Source organism: Dermacentor variabilis, chromosome 5, assembly GCF_050947875.1.
Source record: "Dermacentor variabilis isolate Ectoservices chromosome 5, ASM5094787v1, whole genome shotgun sequence".
NCBI classification, from domain to species: Eukaryota; Metazoa; Arthropoda; class Arachnida; order Ixodida; family Ixodidae; genus Dermacentor; species Dermacentor variabilis.
The window spans coordinates 70,082,760-70,099,460 of NC_134572.1; the positions used below are offsets into that span (position 1 = coordinate 70,082,760).

The 16,701-nt window shown below is 41.8% G+C and overlaps 1 protein-coding gene across 1 annotated transcript in view; it reads right to left on the bottom strand.

The window, feature by feature from the left end:
- The window catches only part of GPHR (Golgi pH regulator), a 44,875-nt gene extending 29,930 nt beyond the window's left edge, over positions 1-14,945 (bottom strand). Inside the window, exons 1-8 of the mRNA XM_075692787.1 lie at positions 14,737-14,945; positions 14,153-14,212; positions 12,955-13,058; positions 11,268-11,374; positions 8,798-8,902; positions 6,364-6,484; positions 3,860-3,940; positions 1,758-1,870 (exon numbers count right to left, since the gene is read on the bottom strand). Coding sequence (XP_075548902.1) covers positions 1,758-1,870; positions 3,860-3,940; positions 6,364-6,484; positions 8,798-8,902; positions 11,268-11,374; positions 12,955-13,058; positions 14,153-14,212; positions 14,737-14,778 — 733 coding nt within the window. The 5' untranslated portion in view covers positions 14,779-14,945. The remainder of the gene's footprint in view (positions 1-1,757; positions 1,871-3,859; positions 3,941-6,363; positions 6,485-8,797; positions 8,903-11,267; positions 11,375-12,954; positions 13,059-14,152; positions 14,213-14,736) is intronic.
- Positions 14,946-16,701: the final 1,756 nt, after the last annotated feature.

Here is a 16,701-nt window from a genome sequence, read left to right on the forward strand (position 1 = left end):
AAAATCATGCGAACTGAATAACCAATATGAAAGCATCAGGTTGCTCGCTTAATAAAAGTCTTTGCTGCCCTACAAACCAGACTAGGACCTACGCGCTAGGTTGTCTTGCTGCAATGACGCTACACATACAATGCTTAAAACATGCAAACACTTGGAATTAAGCGCTGCTGAACTGCTGGAGATGTTGCACACTTCACAGCTGGTATCATGTGATGTCGCTTTCTAACTCACAGAGAGATTGTAGCACATGGCGCCCCCCGGTATGTCCTTGAGGCCAATATCCGATGGACAAAACACTCATTTACATGTCCAAAAAGATTCTGATGCGGTCGTCGCAGCCTGCCATTGACATTCCTGTTGCCAACTAGTAGCTGTTGCACCAATCTAGTCAAAAGCTGAAAGCTGATAATAGTGATCATGATGATAACGATGATGTCCATCAAAGCTTTTTTTCAAGTGCTCAAGGCCAAGTTTTATCAAATAAACCGTTTCATGTTAAAAACAACACTTGCTTCTTCTATTCCCTTGCTGTTACGTATTCTTCGTAGCACTTATGGTTTTTTTCCCCCATTCTGCGGTCCCATGAAAGATGTATTGGGTCTCTTCGATTTGTCATCCCGGACTGCCTAGGACTGTCTGACAAGCTACATACACCAACACTCTAGGCTGAAAGTAGCACCTAAGTCCTAAGCAGGCTCTGCCAGATGTCAAAATCTATGACATCACAGAAAGCAGGTGTGAGAATTTCAGTCTAAAGTAGCTTTTTGCCTTTCATGTCCTTTCAAAAGCATAAAGCCTGTTCTCATGGTATGACTAATCTAAAGCTCCTACTCCAGATGTTTAAAGCGGCCCTGAACCACTTTTTATTAAAGTGGAGGAAGGCATTTGAAGTGAAAATAGGCTATTTCAGAAACACTTTGGTGCAAGAAGTATTTCAATGTGTTCAGCAGAAGCGGAGTTATTGGCAATCAAACACGGCCTCCGCTGTGCTCCCGTTCCTTCTTTAATGCCTTGCACTGCGAAGGATATGGTGCAGTGGGGCGTGCTTGCAACGCTCCGCCTTCTAAATCTTACCGTGGTGCACAGTTCAAATTTCATTGTGGATGTTAATGTAGACGCCATGACTTCCGCCTTTGGCGCCTATGACGCACTAAACATAAGCCAAACACGGTTGTCCTCAGCATGTCGCAATGCGCTTAGCCAGTGGACTCGTGGCGGCAACCCGTGGCAGCCGCAATATCTTCGACATGTAGCCGACCGCAGCTTGATGTGAACTATTGGTCAACAGCAGCTGTCTAAGGGAATGACTTAATAGTGCATCTAGAAGAGAGTAAGGAAAGGGCCTTCTGTTGAAAAGAGAGCACTGAGAGAAAGGTGACCGCATTGTGCTTGTGAGCTCCACGCACCACGTACGACAGCAAAACTTGGTTGAGATGTTCACAGCTAACTCTTAGCCTAATATCATCCTAGTTGAAAGAAAACTAAGAAAAAAAATTTTTTTTATTATTATTAAATTAAAGGGGCCCCCTCTGGCTTGGTGAAATGTCATTTCACCAAGCCAGAGGGGTGGTTCAGGGCCCTTTTGATTGAATAATATTTAAAAAAAATTTTTTTCTTAGTGCTCTTTCAACTAGGATGATATTAGGCTAAGTTAGATGAATAAAAACAGGTATTACATGCTAGCAATTTGTCAATTTCTCTAATTACAGTGTAACCATCACATGTGTGCAAATGCTAATCTCATGATGGCAACATACCTTCAGCACCGCTGGCCGAAGTTGATGTGACGCTCTGCAACATGCCCCAGATGCCAGTGGTTTGCCGACCCGATGCCGACTGTTTCTGCTTTTCCCTCATTGCCAGGGCAATCCTGTGGTAAGGCAAGATGAGAATGATGAGTCCTTTCTCAACAATATATGAAAGTTGCTTCTGAAATCTGCAACATACTGTATCTTAGCACATGCAGCCCACCCTTGCATGCAACCTGCACCCACAATTACAACCTTGAAGAAAAATGAAAAGGAAAGGAAACCGCATGTATGCCTCAACGTTTACAGAAATGCTCAAATCTTACTAAGACAAACCAGCGAGACTGTCGACAAAAAAAGTGAAGCTGACAAACACTGGTTTTCTACATTTAATCATGAAAGCTTTTGCCGCTGCCCTCTCGAAATGCAGCACACCTTCACAGCAAAGCCCAACCTGTTTATACGCAGCAGGGACTCCTGTGTTTTACATGGCAGTTTACGCCCATTTATTTGCACTGTTCTCAAGTATTTTAGTTTATATGCCAATTTTACATCTACGTGCAACTGCATGGCAATAACATTGCCTTCACATTCAGCTTCATGGCAACAAAATTGGCATGGCCAAAAAGCTACATTTAAGGCAAAATTCGCCACGGAAACCACTGCACCCTTAAGATTTTTTGAATCTTCTGTGCAGCTTATAGGCGCTCAAATATTGTACAAGGAATGCGCAACTATTTGATTTCATCTAACTGCAGCAAACAGACAGTAAAACAGTAGTTCAAACATGAAAGAAAGGTTGGTACCGATCCTGTTATGTTCTCTCGGTTCTTACATTCTCAAACATGTTGTGTTTTGTGCCCATAGTGTGTACAGTATTGGCACCCCATTTGTTACATTTCACTTGAAGGTTCTTACGTCCAAAAAGTACAATGATGCACTACTTATGACTCAGTGCATTTCCTCTTTACATAGCGGAACATCATTCCTAATTTGATTGTCTTACATACCTACTGTAAGAACGGGTTTCGATGTTTGGATGGGCAGGAGCAAGAACTTGTAGGGTGCAGCATCGGTAGAAATTACAGTTATGTGCAACACACTGGGAATGCCAACGGGTTTGCCAAAAAGGTGCAGGGAACTTGAGGATGCTATGGCACAACTGGAGCCCATATTAATTTATTGTGAATGTGTATTCTTCAAAATATATTTTTGGGATTTCGGAACAGATGAACTTGTCAGACTGATGCCAGCATGGTCCATGAATTCAAAAATGAATAAGAGGAGAATGAAGGCTCGAGCAGTCCCTCCGGGCTCATGCATGTTTGCAGACAATGTCATGGTCTTCGATATCTTGTGCGGTTATATTGATATATGTGGCTTTGCATTAACTGAAAAAGGGTTGTGAGCACCTGAGAAAGACCTGCTACTATGAAATATTTATTTTAAGTGGCAGACAGACATCACAAGCTTAATTTAATCACGAGTCACGACTATGACTGCAAAAGAAAAGAAAGTGTGGTGTTCCATCTAATTGCCAGGGGGCAACAGTGAGCCTTATTTAGAATGTTTTGAATAATCTTTTGTTTATTTTTTTCAACTTCAAATAAAGCTTATAGCCTACAGCCTGTAGCTTACAGCCTGTAATGCTGTTGGAAGCATTACTGAATGTTACCCTTTCTCAGATCATGCTTTCTTTTTCTGTGGCCCGGCAAAAAAGTTGACCAAGGCTCGAATGTACCAGCAGTATATGGGTTCAATGAAATAATGAAGGAAATAGACTTCATTAGAAAGGTTACCAATTAAAAATGAAAACTAGTGTCTCAAACAAATAACATGTAACAGCAACCTAGCTTTCCTATTCAAACCTTACTGCAGCATAAATTAAACAAAACTAAAGGCAAGACTTCTTTAAGAAAAAGTCAACAATACCAGGTACTGTACATCCTAGCGCTCGCTTAAAACAATTTTTCAATGCCAGTTGAAATGTTCTTTTTTCAAGTAAGGCACAATGTCAGATTTATAGAAAACAAATTACTGAACAGATCAGAGTTTTTATGAATACAATTATAGTTGGGCAAGATAAGCTAAGAACAAATGCAATACCAGACCTTTTCTTCTTCATGATGATTACGTCAAATGTTTGCAGAAGCTTCTTCTCCATGTTTTGCACATCGGTGAGAGTGACTACCCTGTAAAATGTAAAATGATACAGGATATCAGAGCCTACACCAACTGGTTGAATAAACCATGCAGAAAAGTGCCATGCTGGCTCTACCACAATGCCCAAGTGCCCAACATATGGCCACAAGAATACTGCTAGAATTGTGATAACTGCACCACTGAGAGGCTGGGGAAAAACAAAGAAATCTGCACTTCATTTGGAGCATGGTTCGGAATACAACACAAGGTACTTTTTGTCAGGTTGGTAGTTCTGAAAAAAAGCTGCATTGCAGTCTTCCAAATAATAACAATAACAATAATAATGACTATTAGTAAAAATATTCCTGTTAAGTCAAAACAAATACACTGAATGCCATTTCTAACAATGGTTTACAGGTGAATTTTCAAAAGATTGTACAAGCTGAAGGAGTATCTCAATACCATTACGGACAACATGAAACCGTGTGTTTCGTTCTGCAATGTAACCCAGCATTCAACTTCCTTTTCACAGACAAGAGGGTACATCATGGTTGGTTGGCTTGTTCTCTTTTTCTTCATTACTGTAGTTGTTTACGTAATACTTTCCAAGCGCCCTTGATCTGAACTGTCAGCCAAATACCTTTTTCATTACTGGTGAGGATGTCAAGAGCCTTAAGAAAAAAAAAAAAAAAAAAAAACGGCAGCATGGCACAACATCCACATAATATCCCTTAAACATCCCTACAAGCATGAAACTCCCAACTAATCAGTGTTCTACTACATCTAGTCTGCACTACCATGAAATGAGACACAGTTAAACCTTGCGATAACGAATTTGCATTGTTATATGAAAATTTTGTAATAGTGAAACTTTATCTTTTATACAAATGAGTGCAATTGCTGTTAGATTTTCCTTACATGGAAGGGGTTGCAAAATTTTCCAAATCATAGGGCCATCGAAAAAAGCAAACTTGAATGAGAAAAAAGATAATTTTGTTGAATTTGAGAGTGAGCAATGAGAGATACGGTCCATAGGCATTGTTGCACAGGCATTCCAGTGCTCAGGCATTTTAGTGCAGAGGCATTTTTTAGCACTGAAATGCCAAGTTGACTATATTTTCCCATCGGTGGTTTGAAGTGAAGCCAGCCATGCTTCTGTGTCCACTCCGCCCCTGCGGTTGATAGTGCCGCCTGCAGTGCGACGACGCTTTCATGGAAAGCGGCGGTAGCAAGGAGTGAATGCTTCGTCTGCCTCTCGTTTCAGCATGTCTTTGAAACTTGAAAACATGCAACGTCCAACAGTAAACACGCGGGAAGACAGTGCATGAAGCCACGCCATTGCATCTTGCCCTGTCTTTGCACACGTGGCAGATTACCTTTCAAACAGGGCATGTGGATTGCGTATGCACTCAGCCACACGGACAGCTATGTGCCGCCCCAGCCACGCTAGAAAAGGGGACACACGCCAACTTGCCCCAACTCCCATCCCCTCCATGCATGATTACATTACTACAAGCTTACTTCCTCCCCCAACCCTTTCCCTTCGCTTGCGTGGGAAGATGGTACTGATCAGACCACCATCCTTCTTGGTTCACTCTGGCATGCTTTCACTCGCACCTAAAGCATACAGTGCATGGGGTGCGATATGATCTTATCGAACTTGGAATTTATACGGTACATCGTGCTGCTCCGCTTCGAGGGTTGTGCGGCATCTGGTTTGAGAGCTGCGTGTGAAATAGCCGGATGTAATTCAACCAATTGACCATCTGCATCCGCAGAAGTTTCAATTTATTGTCTCGGTATTCTTTCGCTGCAGCAGTAAAATTTCGTTATATTGAAGTCGTGTATAAACACACTTCATTACAGTGAAGTCCAAAATACCTAGCATTTTATGGACAAGAAGTTAAAAATAAGTGAAATACTTCATTATGCAGAAAAATTTCACTACACTGAAGTTCGATATATGGAGGTATAACTGTATTACATTTCTGACCGAAATACCTTTATGCCTGAAAGGTACAGCTTGGCTATGAGGCATGTGATTCAGGTGAAGACTCCAGATAAACATAAATGCTCCAAGGGCTGTTAAACATGCGCCGAATTTCATTGCACAGGCAATGTTGTACAATGCCACCATTCGAATGTAACCGCTGCTACTGGGAATTAATTGATGTGGTTTTGTGTCCCAAAGCCATACTGGGCCAATGAGAGAAGCTGTAGTAAAAGGCCTCCCGATTATTACATATTACCTGAGGTTTTCAAAAGTATAAACCGAGTAATCAGGCACTTCACATCCTGTTGCCATCAGAACATGCGAGCCACATCTGGAAATCTGCTGCTCAGCAGAGCAAAATAGCTTTTGAATTGCAGTGCCGAGTAATAGTGGGTTTTGCCGTTGCGTTGTGAGAACGCTTGCTATAAAGGAAGCGCATGCTCATGCCTACTTTTCTGTACAATTTTAGTTGCCACTCACCTCATAAAGTAGGCCATGGAGGTGTACGGGTAGTTGACAGCACCAAATCCGGACAGTACGGCCATGAGCGTGACACCCACTACGCCTACACGGCTGATGACTTGCTCTATTGAGAGTATGCCTAGCAGAAACCAACAAGAACATGTCAAAGCTTGGTTGCCTACAACACGTGCGAGCTGTCTCAGCAAACATTAGACAGGCTTTAAAAAATAATAACACAGCCCGTAAGGATAACGGTAACGCATTGTTGAAATGAAACAATATTCTAGGAAAAAAACAAATAAGCGAAGAGAAAACAGCAAGACAGATGGTAAGCTTTTATGCACTCACCTAGCACAACTCAGGATATCTTTTCGTGTTCTATCTAGTTGCTTAATTATCCTTAATTGAATAACAATGTCAAGCACTAATTGTTCCTTATTTTATCGAACACTGATTGCTATCACTGATGTAATGTTGTTTTCAAGTGTCTTGTCCAACTAGAATATTTTCTTTATATTCTTGCTAACTAACTTTACTTATTTACAATCTCCTTGAGTATTTATAGTTATCCTACATTACCTGGGACACAATGTAAAAAAAAGAAAAGAATGAGCCAACAAAGAACGTAGTGCAAATACACGTGAAAAGTGGGCGCTGGTGCTTCGGTTAATTAATGCCTGCCAACAGCAGCAAGAGACATGTGCATTCTCCAAGCACTACCACTGCTGTAAAACATCTATGGTAACTATGCTGACATATTGACAAACAAGCTGTTTTACTCAGCAATATGCAGCCCTTTCTGGCCGTAAAACTGGCATACAAGGTACACAATGAATACGTCTCTGATTTCTAAGCTTTCTGATCTCTAACAAAGACACCCGAGTGAAATGTGGTTGCAAACTTGTGCATACTATGCTCAGGATTCTGGGTGTTGCGAGTTTATTTTGGGGCGATATCCAAGGGTGTGTTTGTAGCTTATATTTTCAGCACAAACTTAGTTAATCACAGCTTTTTTTTATGGTGCATAGGAATCATGACCTTTTCTGAATTTTAAGCATAATTTGCCATTCAGCTTCGCTCTTGAAAGGAGCTTTGATAGCAAAAAAAAAAAAAAAAGGCAAAAAGAAAAAGGCGGAAGAAATAGAAAGAGGGCTTATCGCCATTCCACCTTACTGTAATGCATACATGAAATCCAAGGTTTGACGGAATCTTGTCTTGCAGGAAGAAGCATGATGAAAAAGAGGGAACGCTCACCAAGAAAAAGGTGTATTTCATGAATAATTAAAAGAGGTTTCAGCTCCCACATGTGAGCCTTCTTCACAATGCCAGTCATTGTGAACAAGTTTCCCATGAGGGAGCAGGAATGTCTTAATTTTTCACTAAATATTTTTTTTGCTTGGTCGGCATTCTCCTATGTTTTTCTTTCATCTATACATACATATGTATTAATGAATGCCTAATTCAGTCACTGTGGCATGCTCTTTCAGATTAACAGAAAGAAACATTGCGAATGCCCTTTCAATGGTTGCACTGTATAAAGGAAATGTATATTCAGCCCTGTACCTGAAAGGACATGCCAGACTCAGCCATGTACCCTCCAGTAAACTAAGGCTCAGCAACTTCAGCAGCATTCACCAGACATTTTGAGAGAACACTCTTGCAAGCACCAGTGGTGATAGAACCAAAAACAACTGCTCAAACGTACAGATGTTCACACTTCTGTCTAGAATAGAGATGTGAGTGGTTGAAAAAGACATTGAAAATATCGAAAAAAAATTTTTTTCGTTCTTTTTTTAAGTCAGGATAAAAGTGAAGAAAAAGAACAAGAAAAAAAATAAAGAGCTTCTCCACATAATTATTTTGTTGTGCTGCAACTCTTTTCAACGTATCTAAAGGTTCGGTCAAAAGAAGGTGTTTGGGAGTCTGTGAAGCACCTGGGTCCATGTAACATGAAAGAAACCAGCTTTCTCACACCCCTCAAAATTTCATTAAATCTTACATCTCTAGTCTAGAGCACTCAAGTGCAGTGCAAGTTGTGATGAATCATTTCGTTGCATGGCATTGCTCAAATTTCCTGCAACAGCAGCTTAGTACTCTCTGTTGCTGAGGCTCTAAACTGTTAATGAATTCGCAGTGCTTCTCCTCATCTACAATGTCAAGCAAGCTGTCGATGTCTATGTAAAAGTTACCGCCAATTCGTCAGCATCTGCAGGCACACAGGACGGTACACATCATGCAAGAGAGTATATTCATCATGGTATAGTCATGGTACAGTCATATGGTCACAGTTGAGGGCCCTGAAATTCACAATTTTTCTGATACATCCAAATTCTACATTTTCTTTACCAGCGAGTGTTTTTCATAATTTATAGGATTAATCCTAAAGCGCATAACTTTACTATATAGTCAAGAAAGGAGCGAGAACACAAAAATTAAATAAAAACAGGCGTACCATGTTTTGCGCTTAAGATCGGGAATGGGTCCCCGATCTTCCAGAATAAATAGACGAACACCAGCCATGCACCCAGCGCGAGTGGCTTGACAAGCCTCGTCCGCACTGCATGTAAGCAAAAAATGGGAACAGATGAATGGTAGAATAAATAAATGTTAATGTCAAGATAATCAATAAATAAATACACACTAGTTCACACTGCAAATAGTAAATTACATCCAATCACCAGTGAAGCCACAGATTTATTTCGAGGAGTGTTACACACCGTTTCTTAATTTCCAATATTTCCCCCCCCCCTCAATTTTTTCCCACTTATTCAAAGGTTGTTCTGATAGAGATCACAAAAATCCTGTGGTTGTCCTGGCACCAAAACACTACCCCTGGCTATGACCCCGCAGGCAATAGCTCGTGGGCGCACTTTGAGCACAGATTTTTTATACACAGTAAAAGTAGCAAAAAGTTGTCCCAATGAGCATTCTGCGCCATAAAATTTTCTCAATGGTTTAATAACAGCAGAGGTAGAAGACAAAAGTGTGTTGTGTGGTGATGATGCAAGGTGGGCCAGCCTCTTCGCAGGAAAAGCCCTCCCAATTGCCTCCATTGCAAGCAGGATTTCTAGTAGTGTCTTCCAATATTGGAGCCCATGTGACATTTGCGTCCCATACCCTGGCTCCTATAAACCAGAATTTGCAGCATTTCTAGGGGACAGCTATCTTTTGCCAGGAACTATGGCAAATGAGGAAAAGAACAAAAGATTAACGGCAGTAACACTCAACCTGTTCTTACTACATGCTTGTTCACTCGTCATGGCTTTGTCTTCTGCACCCCATCATCAATTTAGCAAACCAACATAGGCTGCCCAGATAGCTGGTGGCTAGGGTCTAGATTAGGTGTGCTTGCTCTAAATGGGCATGCGAGAGGAAAATGTTGTCATGGGATAGTTAGTCAGAAATGCCTGCAAGGAAAATAAAAATGAAGATGATGAAGGGGTACCTAGTCTTATGCGCAGTTTTGAAATATTGCGTGTTGCTGAAAATTCGTATGACCCACGGTCATGCCAACCGATCCACCTTTGTCATATCCTGCTGCTTCCCCGCCAACCTACAACCGTCACACCATCGGTTATCTTAGACCAGCCTTGTGACCCTGGTACGCTTTCTGCAACTGATGGTGCCGACAACGAGGACTGGATGAGCTGGTATGAACATGTCAGTGCTCACAACTGCTAGGACTCGACGTTGATGCTCAAGGAAAGAGGTGAAATATGGCCGGCATAATATAAAGCTATTCCAATCTGTTTTTATTCCAAATTGGCTTCCTTAATTATAAACATGATTCCTTAATTATAAACGCGTGCACCCACCGTCTCCTATCACAGTACGAGCACCTATATGCCTAATAATTGTACCTGCAGGTCTCCAGGACTATTCTGGATTTGCGTGTGGCGATTTGTGCCCTTGGGGGCAGCAAAAAGTATGCATTCGTTTTTTCGGACTGCCCGATTTTTCGGACGTTTTCTGACGTTTCAGGGAGTCCAAAAATCGGATGTTGGCTGTATTATCTGCAACGTGGCAAAATTGTATACGAGTCTACGTACGCATTCGTCTTCCTTTTGTTGCGTCCTTTGGTTATTGCTGACTAATGGTCGCACGACAATATCCTGGTCTATTTATTGCGATTGAAACTGTACGAACACTCAAGGTGAGTTTGTGCCATTTCCGCCACAGCCCTGCTGTTCAGGGTGCAGTGGTGCGACCTGTGTGCCAAGTATAGGGCCACATCGCCTCCTGCAGGCATCAAGGCAAGCTTGCAAGCACAAGGTTAAAGGTTGAGGTTAAAGGTTAAAGGCACAAGGTTGAGCAGCTAAAGCAGGAAGGCTGGTGCTTTGATGCACGTTGTGTGCCCTGTGATGGAGGTCGTGCAATCAGCCAGACTTTTGGAGCACAGCACACTGACATGGTAAAGGGAGTGGAAGCATGGAGTAGTCTCTTTGGGACAAGCGCGCACACTCCCCACTGCTGGCACTCCTAATAACACTAGTGCTAGCGAGGTCAGCTAAACACGTGAATCTCGTGGATTAAGTTTCTGATACTAGCTGCAGCAGATATGTTGGTGCTCCATCACATCGTCTTGGCAGGGCAGACATGGCAAGTCAGCATGGCAGGTCCATCCATGCTTAGACAGATGAGGAAATTTATGAACTCCTGATGAACTCTGACTTGGATGAAAGCAATGATGAAGAACCAGCTTTTATGTAGAACGAAATTTCTGCTGAACCAATGCACGAAAAAAAAAAGAAGGACAGCACAGGGTGAGGAGCAGTCTGAAGAAAAACCCGACAGTCACAAGGTTAAAGAATGTAGCCAAACAGCTTTTATGAAAAAAAAAAGGAACACAAGCACGCTTGGTACCCGTTCTGTACACAAGTGAGCAAAGAAAATTGTCAGCAAGCTTGAGGCATCATACTCACCGAAACGTGTGTTGCTGATTATCAGGTAGCCAATATAGAAAGGAAGGAACACTATCAGCATAAACAAAATGGCATACAATCCAAGCTTCCAGTGTAGATAACGTGAACTGAAAGAAATAGTAATAATAATAATAAATACATAAGTGTGCATGGTCATGCTGGTAACACAAATGTAATAAGACATTTCCAATGCAATAGTAACACAAAAATGCTTGCTTCAGGTTAGGCTTTCTAGACAAAGGTAGATTCAGCAAAAAACAAGTTATTTAGAATGGCAGAAACCTGCAAGCAAGTAAGGATTTGTGGATAAAAATATTATGCAAAAAAAAACACAGAGAAAAGAATTAAAACAAAAACTGTAATGTTGTTGGTGGGTCATTAAAACATTTTGCCCCCAGTATTATTCTGAACAGTATGGATTGCCCATTACTTTGTGTCCCCTTCTTTGCCAAGGTCATCAAGGTTGCTTCCGCAGTCAGAAATTTATAGGGATGGGTCATCTCCTGGCATTTTTGTCAGAAACTAGAACATCACACCAATAAATGAGGCTACCTTTAATGGTGAACCACCTTTCAGGATATTATACAAAGTGTCCCAGTTAAAATGGTAAAGCTGATTAAAAAGGGTTTAAGATACGAGGATGGGTCCAATGGTGTTCTGTCAGCAGAAGTCTTTAGCAAATTAGAGTATTTTTAAGTGGGAGCCAGACGAGGTTATGTTACTGGCCGAATGTCAGGTAAGGAAACTGGTGTATAGCTTGTGATGAAAATAAAACATTAATTGACTAATTGATTAAATGTGTAGGTATTTGGGAATGTCTGTTAGTGTGTGGTGGGCTGGCCAGCCGAATGGGCTCCGGAATTCCCACTTGTGTGTAGCGGGCTAACTGTGTAGCATCACGAAGGGCTGAAAGGAGGCATCATTCAGTTTCGGCGGCCTCTCCGACTGCCGCGTGCACATCGAATGGTTCAGCACGGTAATGAGGACGATGTCGTCCGCAACATTGTCAGTGTTAATTTCAAATATGTAGAGAAGTGTTGTCTTGTTTCTGCAGTAAAGAAAAAACGAAAAAAAAAAAACAGCAGTGCAGTAGAAGTTTGTGCTTTTGGCAGGACCTAAACCACAACCAAAGAAAAACCTTCTAGATAAAATGCATTGATTCACCTGTTAGAAATCTTTGCCTATGATCATCCAAAAGCATTACACACACCACTACATCACGCTTTAATCGTCAAAACACGATTGAGAAAACAAAGCAAGCTGGAAACTAATGAATGTGAAGTCTTTAAATGCGAAGAACAATTTTAGACCTAAACTTATTAGCTAATCAGTTTTGACTAAATGGTTAGTTTACATAACATAAGAAATACCATTTGCAGAAAACTTCTGCTGACAAGATACAGTTGGTTCTGTCCTTGTATCGTGTACTTTGTTTAACAGCTTGGCCCATGTTAGCAGGGAACCCTGTAGTAGTTCTTTCTTCTAACCTAGTATAGGAAACATAGCAGTGACTGTAAACCATTTTCTTTCTTTGCAAATACTGCTGCCATGTAGTGTACCACATGGAAAGCTTCCAACTGACGTTTCTCGGCAATCCAGAATTTCATTTTTTGTTTTGAACCTTTCAGTTCTATGTGCTATGTGGATCGCATAAAGCAGAAATGTGGAATAGAAACACAGTGCTCACCTTGTGTCAAGGAAGCCCAGGATTTCAAAAATGATCAACTCAAACATAGTGCAAGACAACGAGAAGGTTATAGAAAACAGCAGTTGTACAGACAGGTGATGAACCTGCAGAGAACACATAAAAATTAAGATATTACGAAATATAGAGTACAAGAATGCAACACATTGTTTTTTTGTAAAACATAGGTCATTTGCAATGAAGGCTCAAAACCTAGCTGCCAAGCTAAAAGCAGTGATTCTGGCACTTACACTTGCACCAGTTAGAAATTTCTTACAAGGCAAGTTGCAAGGTTAAGGTTGACCAAATGATGAAATTTAACCATGCCAAAGCAGCGCAGAGGCTAGAAGAGATTGTAACAGAAGAACTTTCTGTTGGGCACCCACACACGCAATCACTTAGGGGTCCTTGTGTGTGGACGTGTTCATGTATGCAGGTGTGTCTTTTTGAGCCCTAATTTGCTATACCACACAAAAGATTGTGTAGTGGAGGGCTCTTGATTATTTACTGCCTTGGATTCCTCAATGCGCAGGCAAAGCTCACTAGACAAGAATTTTTGTTTTTCACCCCCGTTGAAAAGAGTCACCGTGGCTGTTATTCAAACTTGCGCTCTGCACGACATAGTCATTCAGCCACCAAAGTGGCCGAGGCAAGATGGAATCTTCATCCAAATTCTGTCTACGGACAGTGGATAAATTTAATCTTTACCCTGACTTGAAGAAGCTTGGCAGAAATAGCTTGGCACGCAACTGAGGTCACATCACATAGGACTACAGTAAATTTAGCAGCCTTCAACTTGCCACTGTGCTGGTACAATAGCTTGGCACAGAACCGAGGTCACATCACATGGGACTACAGTAAATTTAGCAGCATTCGACTTGTCACAGTGCTGCTACAAGTGTCTGGTGCACTAGCCTGGTACGAAGGTAAGGTGATGATGTACAATGGTAAGGTGGGCGAGAATGAAAACAGACCAAAAGGTAACACAGAAGTTAACTTTCGATGCTCAGTCTCGTTTTGCCAATGGCAGAATCAGGGGAGAGGGAAAGTCATGCTCGGGGAACATGCTGCAACACCCGTGCATGTGCCCACAAGTATCAGCTTTACTTTGACGTGATGCAACCGTTTTATGTTCTGCCTACATCACCAGTCATGCCGGCATCCTTATTTGTAAGCAGTTTCTATTGCATGCGTTGGTTACCTCGTAGTCCTTGAACAGCTTCTTCATAAAGAATACCCAGCCGCCCGCAAAGAACAACACCTGAAATGTAAGTTTTGAAGTGTTCAGCGAATGACTTAAAGCATCAGTTCCGCATAATAACACAAGAGGTAAACAAGTACGCAACCAATTTAAGCGCGATGACCACATTAACAGTACATTTCAGCTTGCAAACATAGTTGTGTCTACTGACTGTTTCTAGCGCACTTTATTGCTGTACATTTAATCTGCTGAAAAGGTTAGTTGCTTTTACCGCAGTCACTGCCTTTACATAACACTGCCCACATGTGAAGGTTCATTATTTAGGCAGAACCAGCGGTCAAAATCTTGAACACATGGTGCGGGAATCCGACTCTTACAACTAAACCTCTTCGCAGATACAGAACCCCAGAATTGAAGTATGTGCAATCGAGCTACCTCTACCAAAACGACTAGCAGCAGTAAGACAAACGTAGCGCCAGTATTAATGGATAGAAATTTGAACTTGTGAAAGCATGTTCTGTGAATTCGTTCACTCCACCGCACGGTATACGTCCATCATCAAGACACGCAAGAAGCCGACGTACTTGCGACACGGTAATTACGAAAAAACCCGTCAGAAGCGACATGGCTCAGTGTCAATTTCACCCAGACTTGATGAAGAGTAGTCGTATTTCGTTGTTCAAAGGCGTAAACATTTGTTTAAGCTCAACCACCGCATTCTGGCGGACGTCACTCAGCTCGTCAACACCGCTAACCAAATGCAGACAGTCGAATCTTGGCAATGTTGACACCAGTGTCGCCAGGCGACCGCAGTTTCCGCGACGTTTTTAGACTAGGTTCTTGGTTTCGGTTCCTTCCTTACTTCTGTTCATCGCTGTTCATCGCAGAGCATCGCTGTTTTGAACCGACAACCAGCATCGTGTGGATTCGCAATCAATGAAAGCAATCAATTATCGTTAAGCGCTCATTAAGCAAGTTATGCGACTCGAATTGACACTTCACGCGGACGTAGCGGACGGGCCTCTCACTTCGCCAGAGTTGGCGATTACTTTTCGCATGCGTGGTTAATCGCAAGGACTACTAAACACAATAGAGATCAGTGGCATGGATCAGTCGATGGTACACTACTGCAGGATTGGACGTCTAGCATCTGTCTCATTTGTCCTTATCATCACTCATCCCATTTTCTTCCCTTTCTTCCCTGCGCAGAGTAGCAGGTTAGAGCACACAAGCAGGCCAACGAAAATATTTATCCCACCCAAGTGACTCTGGATGGAGTGATTAACGCAGGCATTAGCAGATTTTGCTGAAACGGAAGTCGAAGGTAAATGTTTTCCGCGTTTAAACAAAGATACGCCATTGTAACATATACCTTAATAATGTGACTGTTTAGTAGGGATGTAAAATTGTTTCACTTCAACTTACGGAGGTTACCTCGAATGCAATGCATGCACGTACATCTACAAAAGGTTGCCCAGTGGCCATATTCTGCAATAATTTTCACTTTCAATTCTTTTTTCCCTTCGTCACTGGCCCATATGCAGCACCACATCACCAGGAGCAGTCACTTGGTGGGAATTAAGAAATAAGTAGAAATACACCATAAGCATTTGCATATAATACAACTCGAGTAATCTTGCGCAGCTGATATGTTCAAACTCACGCGGCAGAATTTTAACTTCACCTCTTGCGAGCTGACTCAACACTGTGGCACGTACACATTGCATCACAACTGTCCAGGTCATCATGTCGTAATGCTCCTGCTTTTCTGTGCAATCTGGCTTGTTGCTTCAATATGATTAATTGCTTTGAAAGCATCCTTTATCTTTGTGCTGTCACTATTTTGTTCTTTGTAGCATATAACTCACAATATGAGTTAAAAGGCACTCAAATAAACTGAGGAAAGTAAACTCTGCAGATTATTAGAGCGGGCATTTGTCAGCCAGAATGAATTTCCTTGACTTCAGCAGTGCCTCTGCGCTCATATGTCAAACTGCTGGTGTTTCCCGAGCAGCATGATGGACAGTGAGGATCCAATAGTTTCAGCAGCAGGTCCATCTAACTGGAGTATGCAACGCTTATGGGTAGCCAACCGAAGCTGGCCCTTTTATGTCGTTTACCTAATCTCGCAGTTTCATTTAAGCAAGTTTCTCTTAATACTGTATGATATATTAACTAGTGCAAAAGTTCTACAATGCAAAGTATATCTAGGTGGGCTAATCCTGCGGGCAGTGCGATGGTCGGATCCCAAAAGCAGAGGTACTATAATGCTTCACCGATATTGACATTAATCATGATGTTCACAATTACACTTACCTGTTTTCTCCGATATAAAAAATACCCCATCCTTCTCATTCTTCGTGGAGTAGCGGGGTAGGAAATTAGCTCCTGTGGCTCACCTCTAAGCCTTATATATTTCATTAAGGAACTCTTTCTCCAACAAAGAAGTAGGAAGAGATCAAAAAACATAATCAGTGACATACAGATATGACATAGATGGTATTTTGAGCACAAAGTATGCACCATGATGCATCCATGCAGGAAAGTGT